This window comes from Oncorhynchus masou, chromosome 27 (assembly GCF_036934945.1).
Source record: "Oncorhynchus masou masou isolate Uvic2021 chromosome 27, UVic_Omas_1.1, whole genome shotgun sequence".
Classification (NCBI taxonomy): domain Eukaryota; kingdom Metazoa; phylum Chordata; class Actinopteri; order Salmoniformes; family Salmonidae; genus Oncorhynchus; species Oncorhynchus masou.
This window is the reverse complement of record NC_088238.1, coordinates 17,615,431-17,639,945: the sequence shown is the minus strand read 5'-3', so window position 1 is coordinate 17,639,945 and position 24,515 is coordinate 17,615,431. Positions and strand designations below refer to the sequence as shown.

The window sequence follows — 24,515 nt, the reverse complement described above, 5'->3', positions numbered from 1 at the left end:
CAGTTCCATTATAGACTGAACTAAACATCCACCACACCATTACAGTTCCACTATAGACTGAACTAAACATCCACCACACCATTAAAGTTCCATTATTGTGTGAACTAAACAACCAGCACACCATTACAGTTCCATTATAGACTGAACTAAACATCCACCACACCATTACAGTTCCACTATAGACTGAACTAAACAACCACCACACCATTACAGTTCCACTATAGACTGAACTAAACATCCACCACACCATTACAGTTCCATTGTGGTGTGAACTAAACATCCACCACACCATTACAGTTCCATTATGGTGTGAACTAAACAACCACCACAACATTACAGTTCCACTATAGACTGAACTAAACATCCACCACACCATTACAGTTCCATTATGGTGTGAACTAAACAACCACCACAACATTACAGTTCCATTATGGTGTGAACTAAACAACCACCACAACATTACAGTTCCATTATGGTGTGAACTAAACAACCACCACAACATTACAGTTCCATTATGGTGTGAACTAAACAACCACCACAACATTACAGTTCCATTATGATGTGAACTAAACAACCATCACAACATTACAGTTCCATTATGGTGTGAACTAAACAACCACCACAACATTACAGTTCCATTATGGTGTGAACTAAACAACCACCACAACATTACAGTTCCATTATGGTGTGAACTAAACAACCACCTACAACATTACAGTTCCACTATAGACTGAACTAAACAACCACCACAACATTACAGTTCCATTATGGTGTGAACTAAACAACCACCACAACATTACAGTTCCACTATAGACTGAACTAAACATCCACCACACCATTACAGTTCCATTATGGTGTGAACTAAACAACCACCACACCATTACAGTTCCATTATGGTGTGAACTAAACAACCACCACAACATTACAGTTCCACTATAGACTGAACTAAACATCCACCACAACATTACAGTTCCACTATAGACTGAACTAAACAACCACCACAACATTACAGTTCCATTATGGTGTGAACTAAACAACCACCACAACATTACAGTTCCACTATAGACTGAACTAAACATCCACCACAACATTACAGTTCCACTATAGACTGAACTAAACAACCACCACACCATTACAGTTCCATTATGGTGTGAACTAAACAACCACCACAACATTACAGTTCCACTATAGACTGAACTAAACAACCACCACAACATTACAGTTCCACTATAGACTGAACTAAACATACACCACACCATTACAGTTCCATTATGGTGTGAACTAAACAACCACCACAACATTACAGTTCCACTATAGAAACAACCACCACAACATTACAGTTCCACTATAGACTGAACTAAACATCCACCACACCATTACAGTTCCATTATGGTGTGAACTAAACAACCACCACAACATTACAGTTCCACTATAGACTGAACTAAACAACCACCACAACATTACAGTTCCATAAACATATTACAGTTCCACTATAGACTGAACTAAACAACCACCACAACATTACAGTTCCATTATGGTGTGAACTAAACAACCACCACAACATTACAGTTCCACTATAGACTGAACTAAACATCCACCACAACATTACAGTTCCACTATAGACTGAACTAAACAACCACCACAACATTACAGTTCCATTATGGTGTGAACTAAACAAGTTCCCACCTAAACATCCACCACAACATTACAGTTCCACTATAGACTGAACTAAACAACCACCACAACATTACAGTTCCATTATGGTGTGAACTAAACAACCACCACAACATTACAGTTCCACTATAGACTGAACTAAACAACCACCACAACATTACAGTTCCACTATAGACTGAACTAAACAACATTACAGTTCCATTATGGTGTGAACTAAACAACCACCACAACATTACAGTTCCACTATAGACTGAACTAAACATCCACCACAACATTACAGTTCCACTATAGACTGAACTAAACATCCACCACAACATTACAGTTCCACTATAGACTGAACTAAACATCCACCACAACATTACAGTTCCACTATAGACTGAACTAAACATCCACCACAACATTACAGTTCCACTATAGACTGAACTAAACATCCACCACAACCTTTTATGCTCTGGACAGAAACAAGTCCTGAAGGGGGACTACATGGACATTATTTTGATGTTTTCCATTGCAAATATTTTTTTATATGTACGGTTGTGCGCCCAATTAAACATGACCCTGGTGTGTAGAGTCCTTACCTGCTGGTTTGAGTCTGACTCCATCAATGTCCAGGTTCACTGCTCTGCTCACCAGGACTGAGTCCTCAGTTACTGAGACAAGAGAGGGAACAGAAATGATCAGTTAGGACAGACGACAGACAGATAGACAGACAGACAGACAGACAGACAGACAGACAGACAGACAGACACTCCCTTGACTTACTGTTGGTGTCCTCCTGGTAGGGTGTTGGTGTGAAGATGTAGATGTCATTGTCCAGACTTCTCTTATAGAAGCTTGACTCGTACGTCTCTGGGTCCTCTGTCCAGTCTAGTCCAGCACTGAAAAACACACATATACTCAGCTGTATCAACATGAATACTACAGATTTATCAAGTGAGCAAACATTCCTACAGAACATAATATACTGAATGTAAATTACTGATCAAGTTTAACTGCTCTACATGAAGCTTTATAGGTAGTTATCATCATTAGAACAATGGATAGAGAGAGAGAGAGCTGAAAGAGAGAGAGAGAGCTGAGAGAGACAGAGCTGAGAGAGAGAGCAGAGAGAGACGAGAGAGATAGCGGAGAAAGTCAGAAAGAGAGAGAGATAGCTGAGAGAGTCAGAAAGAGAGAGAGAGAGAGAGAGGGAGAGAGAGAGAGAGAGAGAGAGAGAGAGAGAGAGGAAGAGAGCTGAGAGAGAGATGATAGAGAGAGAGGCGAGAGAGAGACGAGAGAGAGACGAGAGAGAGAGAGGCGAGAGAGAGAGACGAGAGAGAGAGAGAAGAGAGAGAGAGAGAAGAGAAGAGAGAGAGAGAGAGAGAGAGCTGAGAGAGAGAAGAGAGAGAAAAGGAGATAGAGAGATAAAACATCACATATCAACTTGAGGAATACCTCTTGGGATAAATGCGAGTGATTCCTCCATCAGTGGCCACAAACCTGGCCAGGACTCCATTTCTGAAAGGAATAGGAAAATTCAATGACAAAAGTATCCAGTCCTTCAGTGCATCATTTACAACACAAAAATGTATGTTTAAATCATGCAAGCTGACAATGTGTATCTGTTTTTCCTTGTTTGTGTTCATAGCTAGGTGGAATAAACTTTCACAAACCACAACCTTTTAGTTAAATCTACTTGATTAAAACAAGAATGATGCTTTTGTGTGTGGATTGTGTGCTTTCGTGCGCATAGTTTGGTTGACTCACGGCATCTGATCTCTCCACTGCTTAACGAGGTCTGATGTGATGCCAGCGTCCAGCAACAATCTGTTCACCAGATCCACGTTGCCTGAAAGACAAGGAACTAACATCACTTGGGCTTGATTCAATAATAACAGAAGGCTGAAACCCATTGACCTGCCTGCTGAATGATCAGTATCTGATCTTTGTCGGTATAGAAGATTTTCCTTCTTTTTCAATTCAATTTAGCTTTATTCTTTGACCTTCAGACAGTGGCCATGAAACTGAGTCATCTTAATAAGAGCAGTGTGTTTGGTCTGCAGGTTGGAATTTATTGTCAGGAATCTTGACCTGGAGGCATTTCTGCAGTGGTGTCACTAGCTGTCACAGCCACAAAGTCAGCAAATCCGATTTTAAACCTAACCCTAACCACACTGCTAACCTTAATGCCTAATCCTAACCTTACATTTTAAAAAGCACACATTTGGACTTTGCAGCTAGCCCAGCTAGTGGATATTCCTCAGACGCTGACCAAGAGGCCTACCGTGAGTCAGAGAGCCACTGACACAAGCTGTGACTCAATCTATATAATAGGAGGAGGGGGATGGAGGGAAGAAAGAGGAAGGGGCAGAGAGATAGAGTAATGTGGGAGGAGTTGGAAGAGAGGGGGAGACCAAGAGAAAGAGAGAGAGCGAGGGAGGGAGGTCAAGATGAGAGAGAGGTAGAGAGAGTAATGTGAGAGAGAGAGAGAGAGAAAGAGAGAGAGAAAGGGATAAAATAAAGAGATGATGGATCAGAAGATGGATAGATAGAGTAAAACACATTCCCATCTTGTTTTCCAAGTTGTGTGGGCTGTCATCCAATGCTGTCATCCAATGCTGTCATGATAGCAGAACAAGCACATTCTCTAAATCTTCTGTAACGTGAGCCTGTAACATTAGCAACCATATTATTATGAAGTCATTAACTAGTACTTAATAAAGAAGTGCACTTGGAGTGTGTTTGGGGGACTGTAACAAGTAATTTCAGAGACGTCTGACATGACCAATACAACACAAACGCACTCAACTGAACACAGACTACTACGCGATCAAAGGGGGACCGTTTTTTTCTGTCGCGAGCCGCACTTTGAACCCATTGCCTTCGCTGCTCCAGTCGATTAACGTTGAGACCCGGTAACCCTCCATTTACAACACACCGCACACACATCAGAGAAAACAGCTGGTGTAACACTTTATCCACCCCCTCCGTTCCCTCCACCTGCCCCAGTGGTTTTCATTAGGGGCCTCTGATTGAAGGCAGGCCAGGAATTCTAATGTACTTCACCGCCACTGCAGTGGCTTAAACAAGTAAAGCATGTAATGTCCCACTCTCCACCCATCCAAACATCCCACAAGGTCTGTATACACAGCAGTCTACAGTCCTGCAGAGAACGCCCATCAATCTCCCAAGCAGAAATGGACAATTAAGTGAACTAATATCCTAATTACGGGAACTAATATCCCAATTGGGGGACTTGGTTAAAAAATGTTATTACAGGGGTATTTACAATTGATTGTTCCAAGATACTTTTTCAAACCTAAAAATCTGACTAGACCACAAATCATTTCTAGGACAAACTTGAATGAGAAAAAAAGACTGAGTATCTTTCCAATTGAGATGGCGGACTACTACTTTTCAAACCAACACATCAGACCAATAAACATGAGCTTTGAGTGACATTGCTCCATTTCTAGGAAACACTTGAGAGGGTAAAGGAAGGAATGGGGCGAGTAATTAAGTCTACTATTATATCAGAGAGTGATGTACTGCTAATGCATTGGTCAGATGTCGGAGACTCAGTCTCCATCAGTCTGAAAGCTCTGGCACGCAGGCCTGATTTGGCCCTTTTTATTGCTCCGCTCGCACTCTCACCTCGACGGGGTTCTGGTCTTTCTCACAAACACACAGTAATTGGACCAGTAGGTGGGGTATGTGGGGGTATATGACTTGGTGGAGTGTGTGTGTTCGTGTTTGTGTTTGTGTGTGTGTTGAGGCATCTAACACGTGTCCTGAGGCATATGAATTGTTAGCTAGATTACTTGTTGGTTATTACTGCATTGTCGGAACTAGAAGCACAAGCATTTCGCTACACTCGCATTAACATCTGCTAACCATGTGTATGTGACAAATACAATTTGATTTGATGGTCAGACTTTTAGAGTTAGGATCAAACAGGCCAACACAAGGATGGAGGGGTTCTACAGACGGAGAGGCCTGACTGTCTTTATTCTGTATACAGTAGACTGAATAGCACCTAGCAGTCACTCCAGACTTCCAGATCTATGGGTCACTATAGACACCCCAGGGAACAGGTTCAGTTGGCCCTCCTATGAAGACATCAATACTGTCCAAGACCCATGTTGTTCTAGTGCCCACTGAACAACGGTCTAACAACCAAAAGGTTTCACGTGACTTGTTGAGCCTAAATGATCATTATTAAAGGATCATCATAAAATGTATTTCAGAGTGCTTCATTACATGTAATGTATATGCTAAAAAATAATGTAAAAATGTAACTGATGTCTCAATCTATTCACCACCAGTTCTGAGCAGCGAGTGTTAACCCACGGATGGTTGTTGGTTAGTGGCTGGAAGAGGGAACATAGGAAAGGTGTTTAATTGTCCCTGGTGTTAGCCACTCTTCTTTGGAAGGGAGAAACCCAGGGAAGGTGTCTGGTTGTCCCTGGTATTAGCTACTCTTCTTTGGAAGGGAGAAACCCAGGGAAGGAGTCTGGTTGTCCCTGGTATTAGCTACTCTTTGTTGGAAGGGAGAAACCAAGGGAAGTTGTCTGATTTTCCCTGGTATTAGCTACTCTTTGTTGGAAGGGAGAAACCAAGGGAAGTTGTCTGATTTTCCCTGGTATTAGCTACTCTTTGTTGGAAGGGAGAAACCCAGGGAAGGTGTCTGGTTGTCCCTGATATTAGCTACACTTTGTTGGAAGGGAGAAACCCAAGGAAGGTGTTTGGTTGTCCCTGGTCTTAGCTACTCACACAGTGGGTTGTTGGGAGTCTTCCTGTCGATGTACTCGTTGAAGTCCATCAGGAACTCTGTGTTGTTTTTAGACGGCTTCAGATCCTTACAGTACTCCCTATGGGATGAAAAAAACAAACTCAAATCCTATACATTAATATGTACAGGTAACTGCCAAAATAAAGGCAACACCAACATAAAGTGTCTTAATAAGGCGTTGGGCACCACAGACCAGAACAGCTTCAATGTGCCTTGTCATAGATCCTACAAGTGTCTGGAACTCTATTGGAGGGATGCGACACCATTCTTCCACAAGAAATTCCATCATTTGGTGTTTTGTTGATGGTGGAAAAAGCTGTCTCAGGCACCGCTCTAGAATCTCCCATAAGTGTTCAATTAGGTTGAGATCTGGTGACTGAGACAGCAATGGAATATGGTTTTCATGCTCAACAAACAATTGAGTGACCACTCGTGCCCTGTGGATGGGGGCATTGTCATCCTATGGGAGCATAGCCATGGTAGCCAAAATAATGGCCTGCCCAGCATTTTTTATATATCACCCTAAGCATGATGAGATGTTAATTAACTCAGGAACCACACCTGTGTGGAAGAACTTGCTTTCAATATACTGTGTTATCACTCATTTACTCAGGTGTTTCCTTTATTTTATCAGTTACCTGTATAAAAACCTTTCTACAAATAACAGTCAATCTTCTTACCTTGGTGCAATGAGAGTGTATCCATACTCCTCAAACTTGTCTTCCTGCAGGCTTTCAGAGACTGTAGAAGAGCAGAAAGCTGTGAGTCCTACAAACATCTCTCTGTGCTATTCATATACACAGACCTTGGAACCGGAGGAAGAGTATCACACATAACTCATGTCAAGTTAACATGATGACCATTGATTGATACAGATGCTGATGAGATTCATGGCTGATGGATCAAATGACTTCTGTCAGAGACTGTAGACTGTCAACTGATGGGCCATGGTGATTCAGACATCATGAAGACAATCCCCAGTCCTAGACGGTCCACAGTTTGTATAGACACATGACTCCATGTCTGATAGAGAGATACAGGTTTGATGAATGTAAGTTAAGTGTTGTCTGTCAACCCATGGTGGGGGTATACATTCCTCTGTCTATCGTCACAGGGTGACCGTCCCACCCCCTCCACCCAAGGAGCTTGGCTCATAGAAGTTTGTATCTTAAAGGTGGTAAATACTATGGTAAGGACTAGGTTTGGTAGCATAGAAGACAATGCAGGAAATACGCTCTATGTAAAGGGTTTATACTTAGTTGACTGTGACCAGAACAAGGTCGAGAAAAATCTACGGAAAGCAGTGTACAGCAGAGAAAAATAAAGTATGAGACAATCTCTAATGAACAGATGTAAATCAGGTTGTGTGGGCGACATGGAACCTTGGCGTGGGAATGACTTCCCTATGCATGCTGGGAAAAACGGCAGACAGACACGACTCTTCGAACAGGAGGAGAGAGACAAGAGGAGAAAAAAATACTTGCCCTCGTCCCCTGGAGTGGACAAAATCCCCGCAGAGAGAGTATGTGAAAGATAGATTCATCCCCATGGGTGAACGAGGGAAGGAAGGAGGGAAGGAAAGTAGAAAAAAACAGGGGGTCAAAGGTCAACAATATATTTTATTCACAGAGCGAGGCCTTGAATAAAAATATTGCACTCCCATCAAAAGGTTTCTTCTCAAAATGTAAATGTTGACAGATCAAGCTACAAGGAGCACGCAATGAGAGGCCTTCAATGTGGTTTCAAATGAGTATTCTAGCGATAACATTGCATTGCTTTCAATGCATTGATTTCAATTCCCATTATTCCCATTATTTTCTGTACTGTAATACAGTGGTAATGATGAATCCATGGGGTTAGTAGTGTTGAGTAATGTATTCATATGACAATGCCATGGAAAGGAATAGAAGAGACATTCATCATGGAACATAATCCTGTTGTATTGCTTGGATATTACCTTGATATTGTTTAAAATATGGTGCTTATTATTATTATATTGTGGTGCGGTATTCGTCATGACCTCATGGGCTAGACTTCAGACTAGTACGTGAGGTCTTTGGTAGTAATTGTTGGAAAATAATGATGTCCATGTGTAGATTCTGGGTTCATCGTCAATACTTCAATCACATTAAGTCTAATTTAAAAGACATTAATGACAGCCCAATGTTTATTTTGTCACTTTTTTTGAAATCATAGATTGCCTCCATCTACAGTGTCTTTAAGAAAGTGAATGAATGTATACAAACACAAAAGACACACACAGATACACAGATTTTCAATGAACCAGAGACATGTTTTCGGGAATCCACTGAAAGATGTGGATACCATGTTGAAAGCAAACGTTCCATGGCAATCACATACACTTTAGAATGTAAACATGCAACCTCGACTGATATTCAATTGTACAGTATTTGTACAATTAGGGGTGAAAGGTGAAAGGTTGGAGAGTTTAGTTACAGGGCTGGGCAAGCCGATACCATTACAATAGTCAAACCAGGAAGTGAATTGAAATCGAATCAGAGTCATTATTGTCAATAAGGATTTTTCGATTCTTGAATAGGAATTTCAAATTACTTCCGGTTCTGGCTGAATTTAAATGGAGCCTACCCCAACCAAATGTGTTTTGGATAAAACAACAATGGCCACTCTCTCAATAAAAGTAGACTGTTAGTGTGTTATGTGACTCAGCGACCACATGAGACACACACACACACAGGGGATACTGGTGCACACAAAAAGAGAGAGAGAGAGACAAAGAGAGAGACAGAGAAAGAGAGAGGGAGAGGGAGAGAGAAAGAGTGAGAGAGAGAGAGAGAGGGAGAGAGAGAGAGAGGTGATGCTCTGTGGGGATGAGGTGGTTTCTGTCTTTCATTAAGACTATTTTACGAGCCTGTAAACCTCTGAATGATTAAAAAAGAGAAACTAAAAAAGGGAGAAACTGTCCAGTCATGTTTTGGGTGAACACTCATCGCTTTCTCTTTTATGGGTTCACCTTAAAATAATGCAAACATCCTCCCCTCTGTCCTTCCTGCTAGCCAGACTCTGGATCGTTAGTGCCAAAGCCACATCTGAGTGCCATTGGGGCAGGTGGGATAAACAACATGCATACAGAGGCTCGTGAAAATACACACTCATACACACACTCACTATGGGGCAGCAGCATCGCATGCAAGTCTCTCCTTGTGTGTGGTCAGACTAGGGACTGAATCAGTGTGATCAAACACTATCTAAATCAGTTATAAGACCTCTATCTAAATGACTCAGATTCTTGTATGTCACGACATCATTACACTACTATGGACCTCTTTACACTACACTACTTTGACAACACATTCTAGGTCCAGATACTGTAGTGTAAAGAGACAGATCTAGATTTTCTCTTTAGGAGATGTCTCCCATACTACCTCCAGAGGAAGTGAGGGAGACAGCTACACCACATTCCCCCCTCCCACACCACATGTCCCTGCAAGAATGACTTTCATTACCCTAATACCAGTAGATGGCATTTTGTTTGCCTATATACTACAGTATTTACGGTATGCTAATAGCTGCACTTACACAGGAAGCAGGAATGTGGCTTTGGCAACACCACATCAAGGTTAGTGTAAACAGAAAAGTTGCAAATCTAGTGTTGAAGAGAGATAGTGTGCCTAGAGGAAAGGTGTTGTATTGGTAAGGAGATGGAACACAATTATGTTAATTGCAGGAACTTCTTCACTAAGATAAAACAGAGCATTATGGGTACTGTAGTTCATCATGCGACAGGTGTGAGCGCAGGAGGACAGGGAAGGTGTGAGGTAAGATACAGGAGGAGAATACTTGCCCAATTCCACTGAGTGGGTTCCAACACACGGAGAAGACAGGGGTGAGAAGGTCAGCAGGTGACGACAGGAAGGAGGGAAGGGGGAGCGGGAAAGAGAAGGGGACAGGAACGAAGCAAACAGGGGTACACAATATTTTATTCCTCTGAGTGTTGAATAAGAACATTGCAGCTTGAACAGGATGTATGAGAAATGGGTTTCCCGTTTTACTGCAGAAAACAGATGATCAACTCAGGGACCGTCCCAATCAGCTAAGGGACTGACTGGTAGGTAAGTAAGACAGATTGTGTATCTGTGTGTGTGTGTGTGTGTATGTGTATCCCAGTGGTAAGGGTGTGAGAGGTACCCAGACAAACTGAACTTGTGTGGTGTGTGTGCATGGTGGAATGGAGAGGGGAATAAAACAGACCCACAGGAGATAACCAGACAAACTGAACTTCCCAGGAAGACCTGTGTGTATATGTGCATGTATGTGTGTGTATGTGTATCCCAGTGGTAAGGGACAGAGGAGTGTGGAGAGGGGAATAAAACAGACCCACAGGAGATAACCAGACTACAGAGACAGAAACACAGACCTTCCTATGGAAGACCCATCATCCTAACCCAATGACTGACGTACAACACACAATGATTTGACTAATGGGAATCTCACAGCTTGAAGGGGACATGAGGGGGGAGTTTGAACACATGTGGAAATAAGTGTAGTGTGTGAGAGAGAGCGAATGAGAGAGGGAGTGTGTTTGTGTGTGCTCACAGACAAGCTGAAACGTGAGGCTTCCCTTAACCCCTATGTGGTACACATTTAAATGTCAATGCCATCTTACAAATGTGTATTGTCATTCTGTCTATATGCAAAGGAAATGTTTACTGTGTATAAGGTCATGCCTTGATATAGGTCAGGAGAATACTACTTACATTTGGCCTGGGTGATGGTGTCTCCGATAGTAGTGTGGATGTAATGCAGGCTGTACACTGGAAGGACCAAGGCTAGACTGGGAGCACATACACACACACACACGCACACACACACGCACAGAATAATAGGCACACACGAATAGGTGTACACGCACAGAGATGAATAGGTGCACACACACTTACATGCCACACACCACATTTTCATATTTTGCACAGTTCTAACAAAGAACAAATTTGCAAGAATCACAGATCATCTCCACATAAACCTAAAAGTTGATCCACACATAAAAAGAAAAATGTCTTAAAAATTTGTCACCTCTAGAGCTAAAACTTTCACACAGACATATTCTGTTTTGTAACTGATTTTTTACAAGTACATTTATCGTATGTACAGTTCAATCCTCGCAACTTTGTAAAAGTCATCATTCCCCATTCAAATACAATATTTCTTATTTTGCTCCAGATTTCTGCATGCTCCAGTTTAGTGCACTCATTTAGGACAGTCTCAAAAGGGTTTGGACTAGGTGGTACACACACATTTAGGACAGTCTCAAAAGGGTTTGGACTAGGTGGTACACACACATTTAGGACAGTCTCAAAAGGGTTTGGACTAGGTGGTACACACACATTTAGGACAGTCTCAAAAGGGTTTGGACTAGGTGGTACACACACATTTAGGACAGTCTCAAAAGGGTTTTGACTAGGTGGTACACACACATTTAGGACAGTCTCAAAAGGGTTTGGGTTTTGACTAGGCTGGTACACACACATTTAGGACAGTCTCAAAAGGTTTGGACTAGGTGGTACACACACATTTAGGACAGTCTCAAAAGGGTTTGGACTAGGTGGGACAGTCTCAAAGAGGGTTTGACTAGGTGGTACACACACATTTAGGACTGTCTCAAGAGGGTTTGGACTAGGTGGTACACACACATTTAGGACTGTCTCAAGAGGGTTGGACTAGGTGGTACACACACATTTAGGACTGTCTCAAAAGGGTTTGGACTAGGTGGTACACACACATTTAGGACTGTCTCAAAAGGGTTTTGACTAGGTGGTACATACACATTTAGGACTGTCTCAAGAGGGTTGGACTAGGTGGTACACACACATTTAGGACTGTCTCAAAAGGGTTTGGACTAGGTGGTACACACACATTTAGGACTGTCTCAAAAGGGTTTGGACTAGGTGGTACACACACATTTAGGACTGTCTCAAAAGGGTTTGGACTAGGTGGTACACACATTTAGGACTGTCTCAAAAGGGTTTTGACTAGGTGGTACACACATTTAGGACAGAAAGGGTTTGGACTAGGTGGTACACACACATTTAAGACAGTCTCAAAAGGGTTTGGACTAGGTGGTACACACACATTTAGGACTGTCTCAAGAGGGTTGGACTAGGTGGTACACACACATTTAAGACAGTCTCAAAAGGGTTTGGACTAGGTGGTACACACATTTAGGACAGTCTCAAAGGGGTTTTGACTAGGTGGTACACACACATTTAGGACAGTCTCAAAAGGGTTTGACTAGGTGGTACACACACATTTAGGACTGTCTCAAGAGGGTTTGGACTAGGTGGTACACACACATTTAGGACTGTCTCAAGAGGGTTGGACTAGGTGGTACACACACATTTAGGAACTGTCTCAAGAGGGTTGGACTAGGTGGTACACACACATTTAGGACTGTCTCAAAAGGGTTTTGACTAGGTGGTACACACACATTTAGGACTGTCTCAAGAGGGTTGGACTAGGTGGTACACACACATTTAGGACTGTCTCAAGAGGGTTTTGACTAGGTGGTACACACACATTTAGGACTGTCTCAAGAGGGTTGGACTAGGTGGTACACACACATTTAGGACTGTCTCAAAAGGGTTTTGACTAGGTGGTACACACATTTAGGACTGTCTCAAGAGGGTTTTGACTAGGTGGTACACACACATTTAGGACTGTCTCAAGGTGGTACACACACATTTAGGACTGTCTCAAGAGGGTTTTGACTAGGTGGTACACACACATTTAGGACTGTCTCAAAAGGGTTTTGACTAGGTGGTACACACACATTTAGGACTGTCTCAAGAGGTTTTGACTAGGTGGTACACAGCTACAACCAGAAGTTACTTTGTTTGTAGCAGGTTAGGAGAACTTACGCAGCAGGTTAGGAGAATTGGGGTAAGGTTAGGATTAGTTAAAACGCTCTCCTAACTTGCTACGAAATGTTAATTCCGGGCGTATCTGTACTCCGCCTAGTCACAACCATAGAGATAGATAGAGGACTCATCTTTGTATCTGTGCCATTATTGCGCCTGTTGCAGCATGGGCAGCGTCATTGAGGCAATCTCCATTTTGAAGTAGTACATTTTCTTCTTCACAATTGGCTGATTCCTCCTGATGACCCGGTTGGAAATGACTCCAACAGGGTCACCAGGAGGGATCAGCCAATGAATTTAGACGTCCACCCAGTTGACGACATTAAAATCTGAGATTTGCACAACTAACCACAGACTGTCATTTCCAATGGGAGCAAATTCATTACAGTGGGCAGAACAAGCAAGGAGGTGGACAGAGACAAGCACGAGTTAGCGAGATCCTATTGGCGTGTTCTAGCATGTATTTGCATATTTCCCTTAGGGAGCGCATACTCTGAAGTGTACATGTGCAATAGCTCAATTTGCCCTTACACCCCTTCTAGACAACAAAACATTTTGAAACTTTGGCAAAGGGTAAAGTCTACAAAACACTCTGTAAAATATTCTAGTCTTGGGGACAGAAAACCGCTTATTTCGATGAGAAATTAGCAGAATGTCGGGCCAAAATCCATCCAGCTCCATCTTCTCCCACTGCCTGCCACTGGGCTTCCTCTCATCAACATTTTTGGTGGCGAGTGGAAATGCCACCAGGAAGCTTCAAATTTACACTTCCGTTGAAACATCTGGCTCATTGTTCTATCTGCGTTAAAATGTTGGAAGCACTCAATGGTGGTACCTGTGCTAAAACTGCCTTTTGGCCACTAGAAGCCCCTATTATTCTCTATGGCCACGACCTTTCAAGCGGTTGCATTGATCAGGTGTCAGTGCACTGCTCGTAGTCATAAGAGAAAACAGTGACCCCTATTGTTCTTCTAGATAGGGCCCTGAGTGTTTATGGAACCGAGTTATATGCCTTGACCAGGTAAAACTCCAGACTCTTGACCCATGAGAGTTTTCTTGGTCAAGTCACGTGGTCAGAATAAAAACTCAAGGCCCTAAAAATGAATAGTGTACATGGTATACTCAGGTAGGGGTACAAATACAGTACATGTAGCTGTTACCTGTAATCTGTACCCTTTACAGGGGCATATGTGTACGATCTTTCGCTTCGGTCTATGTACCGCTGTGGAGCAGAACACACATTTGTCATCAAAGGGACAGCTCACCCCGAAATCGTCTAAAAATGTGTTTTTTGTTTTTTCCATCATGTTTTAGTTTACCTCATCCTGGGACTTCACTAGTGTGTGTACGGTGCGGTGGCCGGTTTCTCCATGAATCATGTTCGTTCTTATCTGAGGACAAAAAACACTTAGCTCTTAGGAGCAAGTTCAACCCACAACAGGATAGAATGTGGACACAAAGGTGGAAGCATTAAAGAAGACCGTCAGTGGCCTCCATCTTACCTCTACTTTAATCTCATCCTCCAGCTCAGCGTCCAGGAAGTCCAGCGTTACAGGCTCCTGAAATTTAGGATTCTAGAGTGCGAGACAGAGAGTGAGTGAGTGAGTGAGTGAGTGAGTGAGTGAGACAGAGACAGAGACAGTGCACAGTGCACAGTGCACGCATGCGATAGAGAGAGAGATTTAATACATTTACTGTTACTGTTTTATAGATTGAATCAACCCAGGAAAGAGTTCACCCAGGAATTATTTAAGACAGTCTATGTGAAATTACCTTTAAGGGTGGCATTAGTCATGCAAAAGACAACAGACCTGTGAAAAAAAGCAGCCTACCTGTCTATTTTAAATATTATGGGTATTTTGCTATGTCCAGATTAAAATGATTTCCAGTCAGGATTTGACTCAATCTTTGTCCGTGAACCCTTCCTCATGAGCCTAGACAGATACAGCACCAAAACTCCAAAACAAACTTTGTGAAATAGGAGTTGAGATATTAACAGGAGCTAAACCAAACCATTTAATACAGATAAGGTACAAACACAAACATACAAAGATAAGCTATGTGCCAACCTTTCCTCTAACTACATGTACATATTACCTCAACTAACCTGTGCCACCGCACATTGACTCTGTACCGGTACCCCCTGTATACAGCCATGCTACTGTTGTTTTACTGTTGCTCTTTAATTATTTGTTATTTTTCTATTTTTTTATTTTTTATTTTTTTATTTTTTTACTTCAGTTTATTTTAGTATATACTTTCTTAACGCTTATTTTTCTTAAAACTGCATTGTTGGTTAAAACCTCTCTAGGCTAGGGGTGGTATTTTCACGTCCGGATGAAAAGCGTGCCCAAAGTAAACTGCCTGCTACTCAGGCCCAGAAGCTAGGATATGCATATTATTAGTAGATTTGGATAGTAAACACTCTGAAGTTTCGAAAACTGTTTGAATGATGTCTGTGAGTATAACAGAACTTATTTGGTAGGCAAAACCCTGAGGACAAACCATCCAGGATTTTTTGTTGTTGTTGAGGTCACTCTCTTTTCAATGGGTTTTCTATGGGGATCTGTTTTTTTAAATCACTTGCTTGCAGTTCCTATCGCTTCCACTGGATGTCAACAGTATTTAGAAATTGGTTGATGTTTTTCCTTTGTGTCATGAAGAAGTAGCCCTGTTCAGAACGAGGGTCGAGTGAAGTGTGTTGTTTGTTAGAGTCGTGTGACATGAAAGCACACTCCACTTTGTTTTCGTCCGTTATTGAACGCAGTTTATCACGTCTTAAATTTTAGCGATTATTTACGTTAAAAAATACCTAAAGTTGTATTAGGAAAGTTGTTTGAAATGTTTGGACAAAGATTACAGGTAACTTGTGAGATATTTTGTAGTCATGTTGCGCGAGTTGGAACCGGTGTTTTTCTGGATCAAACGCGGCAAATAAATGGACATTTTGGATATATAATGACGGAATTAATTGAACAAAAGGACCATTTGTGATGTTTATGGGACATATTGGAGTGCCAACAGAAGAAGCTCGCCAAAAGTAAGGCATGAATTATATCTTTATTTCTGAGTTTTGTGTCGCACTTGTTTGCTTTTGGGTTGAATTAAGATTGTCTGTGTATGTTTGACGGGGTGCTATCCTCAGATAATCGCACGGTTTGCTTTCGCCGTAAAGCCTTTTTGAAATCTGACACGTTGGCTGGATTAACAATAAGTGTAACTTTAATTTGGTGTATTGCATGTGTGATTTCATGAAAGTTTAATATTTCTAGTAGTTTAATTTGAATCACTAAGGTTGCGCTCTGCCATTTCATGTAAGGTCTGGCTCAGGATATTATTATCTATTGATCAAATCGATCCAAATACCTATCTATCCTGATGGATTTGATACATATCTAAAATACCTTTTATTATCTATCCTGATGCTTGTCACTTTAGTCATGCATTTCACTTATTATTATCTATCCTGATGCCTAGTCTGGCTTATTATTATCTATCCTGATTGTCACTTTTGGCTTCATGGTACCTTATTATTATCTATCCTGATGCCTAGTCACTTTACCCTGGCTTCATGTACATATCTACCTCAAATACCTTATTATTATCTATCCTGATGCCTGTCACTTTACCCTGGCTTCATGTACATATCTACCTCAAATACCTTATTATTATCTATCCTGATGCCTAGTCACTTTACCCTGGCTTCATGTACATATCTACCTCAAATACCTTATCTATTATTATCTATCCTACCTCAAATACCTTATTATTATCTATCCTGCCTACCCTGGTCATATCTACCTCAAATACCTTATTATTATCTATCCTGATGCCTAGTCACTTTACCCTGGCTTCATGTACATATCTACCTCAAATACCTTATTATTGATCTAGTATCCTGCTTCATGTACATATCTACCTCAAATACCTTATTATTATCTATCCTGATGCCTAGTCACTTTACCCTGGCTTCATGTACATATCTACCTCAAATACCTTATTATTATCTATCCTGATGCCTAGTCACTTTACCCTGGCTTCATGTACATATCTACCTCAAATACCTTATTATTATCTATCCTGATGCCTAGTCACTTTACCCTGGCTTCATGTACATATCTACCTCAAATACCTTATTATTTCTATCCTGTCACTTTACCCTGGCTTCATGTACATATCTACCTCTACCTTATTATTAAATACCTTTATTATTATCTATCCTGATGCCTAGTCACTTTACCCTGGCTTCATGTACATATCTACCTCAAATACCTTATTATTATCTATCCTGATGCCTAGTCACTTTACCCTGGCTTCATGTACATATCTACCTCAAATACCTTATTATTATCTATCCTGATGCCTAGTCACTTTACCCTGGCTTCATGTACATATCTACCTCAAATACCTTATTATTATCTATCCTGATCTGGCTTCATGTACATATCTACCTCAAATACCTTATTATTATCTATCCTGATGCCTAGTCACTTTACCCTGGCTTCATGTACATATCTACCTCATATCTCGTACCTCTGCACATTGATCTGGTACTGGTACTCCCTGTATTTAGCTCCACATTGTTCTGGTACTGGTACTCCCTGTATATAGCTCCACATTGATCTGGTACTGGTACTCCCTGTATTTAGCTCCACATTGTTCTGGTACTGGTACTCCCTGTTTATAGCTCCACATTGATCTGGTACTGGTACTCCCTGTATATAGCTCCACATTGATCTGGTACTGGTACTCCCTGTATTTAGCTCCACATTGTTCTGGTACTGGTACTCCCTGTATATAGCTCCACATTGTTCTGGTACTGGTACTCCCTGTATTTAGCTCCACATTGTTCTGGTACTGGTACTCCCTGTATATAGCTCCACATTGATCTGGTACTGGTACTCCCTGTATATAGCTCCACATTGGTCTGGTACTGGTACTCCCTGTTTATAGCTCTACATTGATCTGGTACTGGTACTCCCTGTACATATAGGGTGGCAGGTAGCCTAGTGGTTAGAGCATTGGGCCAGTAACCGAAAGGTTGCTAGATCGAATCCCTGAGCTGAGTTAAAAATCGGTTGTTCTGCCCCCGAACAAGGCAGTTAACCCATTGTAAATAATAATTTGTTCTTAAAGTGACTTGGATTCAATTGAAAGATTGTTGGGAAAACCACAAGTTTCATCACGTGATGAAAACAACTTGTGTAGACTTTACAGTGAAATGCTTGCTAACGAAGCTTTCTCAACAATGCAGAGTTTAAAAATATATATATATATAAAATGGTAACGAACACAAGGAATAAAACAAAATACACAAGAATGGAGCTATATACAGGCAGTACCAGATCAATGTGGAGATATATATATATATATATATATATTTTTTTTTTAAGTCAGTTAATATCACCAAACAACAGCATTTATCTGAAGTCTTTACCCATACTTGTGTATTTACTTAATGCAACGTAATGATGTTTTGATACAAGAACACCAGTGACATATTTCCTCAGGGCAGTTTACGGGAAAGCTGTGAGGCGGACATTACACTAAAGACTGATGTGAAACACATGGCTACGTGGGCTTAAGCTCCATGTTCTCCCTGTGTTTGTTGTGTGGAAATCATGAAGTGTCCCTCGCAAACCTTCTCTACACAAACCCATATGGTGACCTTTTCCGAGATAGCTTTGTTTGGCTAGCTTCCCCTAGTGCTAAGTGTGGCAAGGGTACGCTAGGGTAATGTTATGCTAGCCTAACACTAGGCTAACGGTAGGCTAACACCAGGCTAAATCTCCCATGCCTTGCTAACAGGTATATTGGGGCTTTGCTTAACAAGGTTGTGCAGCATACTGTGATTAAAGGAACAGATGAGTGTTGAGGTTGTGTGTGTGTGTGTGTGTGTGTGTGTGTGTGTGTACTGTACCTTTGGGCAGAGGTTGGGATGCAGCAAGACGTAACCGTTGGGGTCAATGGCAAAGTAATAACCATTTGGTCCAAACTACAAGAGATAGAAAGAGACAGGATAGTTAGTGTGTGTGTCGATGGTATTGATGGTGTTCTGGATACTTAACATAGGCTATGTGGGTATGTGTTCGTGTGTGTGTGTAGCACACAGGCGAGTGTGTCTTACTGTAAATCTCGGTGTTAATCTTTTGATGTCGTCCAGAGACACATCGATGGCCATCACTCCCAGGATCAGCTGGTTTTGGGGCCTCTGGGAGAAAAAACAAACAAGGAAAAGTGGTATGAGACCAAAACAAAGCATTATATAGTACCTCACTCAGACGGACCCCTAGTGCTTCACACACAGGCATTCACAAAAACAATTGTACTCCGATGACTCAAGTCCCTTGGCGACTTTAAAAAACATTTCCAAAGTAAAGAGCACAGTGGAGATAAAACATGTCCTTTAGAAATCCTTGTTGTGACTGTGACTCATTAACGAGTCATTCTCAGCCTGGCTTTAGTCATTACAGGTCCAGCAAACACCATCCATGTATTGATACGTAGGCTATGTGTGCTGTTTTTAAAGGTATGTACTTCTGTTTTTGAGCTGTTCTTGTCCACTAATTGTCTATATGTTTTGTGTGGATCCCAGCAAGAGTAGCTGAGGCTTTCACAACAACTAATGAGGATCCTAATAAAATACCGAAATACCAAATAGCATCATCTTGATGCAGTTAGCTACTGTTATCAGATGTCGTTACTTCCTGTGGCACAGCGTGGGCAGGCTTTGAAGAGTGACACTCTATCAGCAAAATGGCTGACAAGTACCTCAACAAGGAGATAGTAGAGGAAGAAAGGACCCCACATCGTAATCGACTGCCGCGCAGACAAGGTAAAAATCTGTCGTTCTGCCCCTGAGCAAGGCAGTTAACCCACTGTTCCCAGTCCTGTGGTGTGACCCAGTGTTCAGTTCTGGAGGTGAACCTGGCTGAGAGGTCATCAACACCCTGCTTCTGGGACATACTACTGTGCAAATCAAACACACTTCTGAAAGCTCATTGCGGGAATGCAAGTAAATTAGTAAGTAAGCAGTCAGTCAGATAGCAGTCAGTCAACCAGCCAGTCAGTCAGACAGTCAGTCAACCAGCCAGTCAGTCAGTTAGTCATATAGCCAGTCAGTCAACCAGTCAGTCAACCAGTCAGTCAACCAGCCAGTCAACCAGCCAACCAGTCAGTCAACCAGCCAGCCAGCCAGCCAGCCAGTCAGCCAGCCAGCCAGTCAGTCAGCGCTGTACCTGTAGTCCCCTTTCTTTGTCAGCTTTGGTGTTGGTCTTGTTGAAAACTGGAAGTGTTCCTGTGATCACCAGACCCAGCTCCTGTCAACCAGATCACATGTATTTTCAGTCAGTCTCCTTTAGAAGATGTCAACACCCCTACTGGTCTTATCAGACTGATAACAACAGGTATAATATGCACCAGTTGAAGCTGGTGGGGGGAGCTATAGGAGGATGGGCTCATTGTAATGGCGGCAATGCAATCAATGGAACGGAGACAAACATGTGGTTTCAATATGTTTGATGCGTTTAATACTGTTTCATTGAATCCATTCCTGCTATTACAATGAGCCCATCCTCCTATAACTCCTCCCACCAGCCTCCTCTGTTATGCATTCTCTATGCACATATACTGTATACTGGTGTAGGTTGTGTTCATGTGTACTATAGTCTATAGGTAAGAATAGTACTTGAAATGAAATAGTAGCCTGGTCCCATATCTGTTTATGTTGTAAACTCAAGCACAAGCAGATATGGGAACAGGCTAATGTACTTAGCAAGACAACAAGGCAGATTATCGTGAGAGTCCATAATACTAACTTTCCATTGGTGTCAGAGAGGTTAATTAATGACGCAAATACACTTTCCAATACAAACACCAGCTATCTAGTTATAAATACAAATAGCAGAAATAATGGGAAGCAGTGCAGGGTAGTATTTACAGTGTGCATTTGGGGACAACAAGGCTTACACAGGGTGTCAGGCTGTTGACTATGGTAAGTGTAGATACTGTATTATAAACTTGCTATGTGTGTCAGAGTGCAACTAGTGACGCAAACACCCTTTTAATACAAACACCAGCTGTCTAGATCTAAAAGCAGCTCATATCAAAGTCAAGCTGCGTCCTGACTTAAACAGTGGATGAGGGATGAAAGTGCATCCGATAGAGAAAACGTCACATTTCCATGTTCAATCATATAACATTGTTTACTATGGAATGAGAAAGAAATCTTCCCCTGAAATGAATGGACACGTCTTTGCAGGTAACCAGACACAGGGCCATGTGGTGTGCCGCTTTGCTTGTGTGTGTGTGTGTGAGCACACACAGTGGGCCGCTATTGTGACGTGTGGCTGGAGAAGCATCTGTTTCCAGTAATGAGGTGGACAGCCTCCATCACCACGACAGGGAAGACACCATCTCTCTAGTGCGTCTGGATGGTCTTCATGGTGTTATGTGTGCTTACTGGAAATGTGCGATGACCTCTGAATCTGTAATCAGATTTCCTTATTGCACTGAGACTGAGACACTATACATCCATCTTGCTATGTCTCCAACTTCACATTATATACTAAAAAAAAATATATGTGTGTATGTCGTTGTGTGGGCGAGCGGTTTGCTGATGTCAACGTTGTGTGAACAGAGTGCCCCATGGTGGCGGTGGGGTTATGGTATGGGCAGGCATAAACTTCGGACATCGAACACAATTGCATTTTATCGATGGCAATTTGAATGCACAGAGATACCGTGACGAGATCCTAAAGGCCCATTGTGGTGCCATTCATTCGCACCATCACCTCCTGTTTCAGCATGATAATGCACAGCCCCATATTGCAAAGATCTGTGCACAATTCCTGGAAGCTGAACATTTCCCAGGTCTTCCATGGCCTGCATACTTCCCAGACATGTCACCCATTGAGCATGTCTGGGATGCTCTGGATTGACGTGTACAACAGCGCGTTCCAGTTCCCGCCAACATCCAGCAACTTCGCACAGCCATTGAAGAGGAGTGGGACAACATTCCACAGGCCACAATCCACAGCCTAATCAACTCTATGTGAAGGAGATGTGTGGCGCTGCATGAGGCAGACGGTGGTCACACCAGATACTGACTAGTTTCTGAACCACGCCCCTATCTTTTTTTAAGGTACAGTATCTGTGACCAACAGATGCATATCTGTATTCCCAGTCATGTGAAATCCATAGATTAGGGCCTAGTGAACTGTAACTCAGTAAAATCTTTGAACTTGGTGCATGTTGCGTTTATATTTTTGTTCAGTATGAATATAGTTCTGAAGCCAACGTACCACCGTGTGTGTTTGGTTGTTTCTGACTTGGCTCCGCTGCTGTTCAACATCAATCAATACTGGCTGATTTATATTACACATATATTTTGACAGCTTGTTTCAGTGCACTGGGTCCTTGCCTTATCTACTGTTGAAGTTCATACAAAACTTGAACTTGATATGAGCTATTTCTAGAGCCAGAAAGTGTATGTTCATGTAAAATATGAACTTGATACGTGATATTTTTAGAACTAGATATCTGGTGTTTGTATTGGAAAATTGTATTTGCGTCACTAGTTGGACTCTCGGACACCCTTAGCAAGTTTATATACACTATGTGCATTAACCATAGTCAGTGTCTTGGCTGGTGGTACTGTAGTATTGGGAAGTAAATTTTCTTCACTATTTGAAGCCTTTGACACCCACGTTTGTATTAGTTCTACCCTCCAGTGTTGGGGTAAAGTTGTACAAATATGTACAAATATTAAATTCCAATTAAATTCCAAAAGATGTAAATGTTTTTACATGTCCAATTCAATTCCACTAAAAAAGTAAAAATATTCCAATTACATAACTTGAAAAAATGTCATTCAAATTTACTTCAAAGTAAATTCTCTACGAGTGAATTCAAGAATTGAATTGGAATTTCAGTTTAAAATGGAAATTACCCCAATTCTGGTACACTTTAATGTAAACTTGACCCCAACCCTGGTACACTTTAATGTAAACATGATCCCAACCCTGGTACACTTTAATGTAAACATGATCCCAACCCTGGTACACTTTAATGTAAACATGATCCCAACCCTGGTACACTTTAATGTAAACATGATCCCAACCCTGGTACACTTTAATGTAAACATGATCCCAACCCTGGTACACTTTAATGTAAACTTCATCCCAACCCTGGTACACTTTAATGTAAACTTCATCCCAACCCTGGTACACTTTAATGTAAATTCATCCCAACCCTGGTACACTTTAATGTAAACTTGATCCCAACCCTGGTACACTTTAATGTAAACTTCATCCCAACCCTGGTACCTGTAAATTCATCCCAACACTTTAATGGTACACTTTAAACTTGATCCCAACCCTGGTACACTTTAATTAATGTACACTTTAATTAAACTTCATCCCAAACATCCCAACCCTGGTACACTTTAATGTAAATTCATCCCAACCCTGGTACACTTTAATGTAAACTTCATCCCAACCCTGGTACACTTTAATGTAAACTTCATCCCAACCCTGGTACACTTTAATGTAAACTTCATCCCCAATCCCAACCCTGGTACACTTTAATGTAAACTTCATCCCAACCCTGGTACACTTTAATGTAAACTTCATCCCAACCCTGGTACACTTTAATGTAAACTTCATCCCAACCCTGGTACACTTTAATGTAAACTTCATCCCAACCCTGGTACACTTTAATGTAAACTTGACCCCAACCCTGGTACACTTTAATGTAAACTTGATCCCAACCCTGGTACACTTTAATGTAAACTTCATCCCAACCCTGGTACACTTTAATGTAAACTTCATCCCAACCCTGGTACACTTTAATGTAAACTTCATCCCAACCCTGGTACACTTTAATGTAAACTTCATCCCAACCCTGGTACACTTTAATGTAAACTTCATCCCAACCCTGGTACACTTTAATGTAAACTTCATCCCAACCCTGGTACACTTTAATGTAAATTCATCCCAACCCTGGTACACTTTAATGTAAACTTCATCCCAACCCTGGTACACTTTAATGTAAACTTCATCCCAACCCTGGTACACTTTAATGTGAACTTCATCCCAACCCATCACTTTAATGTAAACCCTGGTACACTTTAATGTAAACTTCATCCCAACCCTGGTACACTTTAATGTAAACTTCAT

The 24,515-nt window shown here is 41.6% G+C and overlaps 1 protein-coding gene and 1 long non-coding RNA gene across 2 annotated transcripts in view; both read right to left on the bottom strand.

Annotated features, from left to right (window-relative positions):
• LOC135516599 (voltage-dependent calcium channel subunit alpha-2/delta-1-like) overlaps positions 1 to 24,515 on the bottom strand; it is a 72,213-nt gene that overhangs the window by 20,528 nt on the left and 27,170 nt on the right. Inside the window, exons 4-18 of the mRNA XM_064940942.1 lie at positions 22,125 to 22,228; positions 20,577 to 20,657; positions 19,466 to 19,549; positions 19,259 to 19,333; positions 14,841 to 14,912; positions 14,658 to 14,729; positions 14,499 to 14,560; positions 11,182 to 11,258; positions 10,269 to 10,277; positions 7,126 to 7,186; positions 6,427 to 6,524; positions 3,421 to 3,502; positions 3,109 to 3,171; positions 2,437 to 2,552; positions 2,253 to 2,324 (exon numbers count right to left, since the gene is read on the bottom strand). Coding sequence (XP_064797014.1) covers positions 2,253 to 2,324; positions 2,437 to 2,552; positions 3,109 to 3,171; positions 3,421 to 3,502; positions 6,427 to 6,524; positions 7,126 to 7,186; positions 10,269 to 10,277; positions 11,182 to 11,258; positions 14,499 to 14,560; positions 14,658 to 14,729; positions 14,841 to 14,912; positions 19,259 to 19,333; positions 19,466 to 19,549; positions 20,577 to 20,657; positions 22,125 to 22,228 — 1,128 coding nt within the window. The remainder of the gene's footprint in view (positions 1 to 2,252; positions 2,325 to 2,436; positions 2,553 to 3,108; positions 3,172 to 3,420; positions 3,503 to 6,426; positions 6,525 to 7,125; positions 7,187 to 10,268; positions 10,278 to 11,181; positions 11,259 to 14,498; positions 14,561 to 14,657; positions 14,730 to 14,840; positions 14,913 to 19,258; positions 19,334 to 19,465; positions 19,550 to 20,576; positions 20,658 to 22,124; positions 22,229 to 24,515) is intronic.
• On the bottom strand, positions 16,973 to 17,466 carry LOC135515279 (uncharacterized). The gene is made up of 3 exons (XR_010451774.1): positions 17,267 to 17,466; positions 17,149 to 17,216; positions 16,973 to 17,067 (listed from the first exon to the last, which is right to left on the bottom strand). It is a non-coding gene; the product is annotated as an uncharacterized LOC135515279 (long non-coding RNA).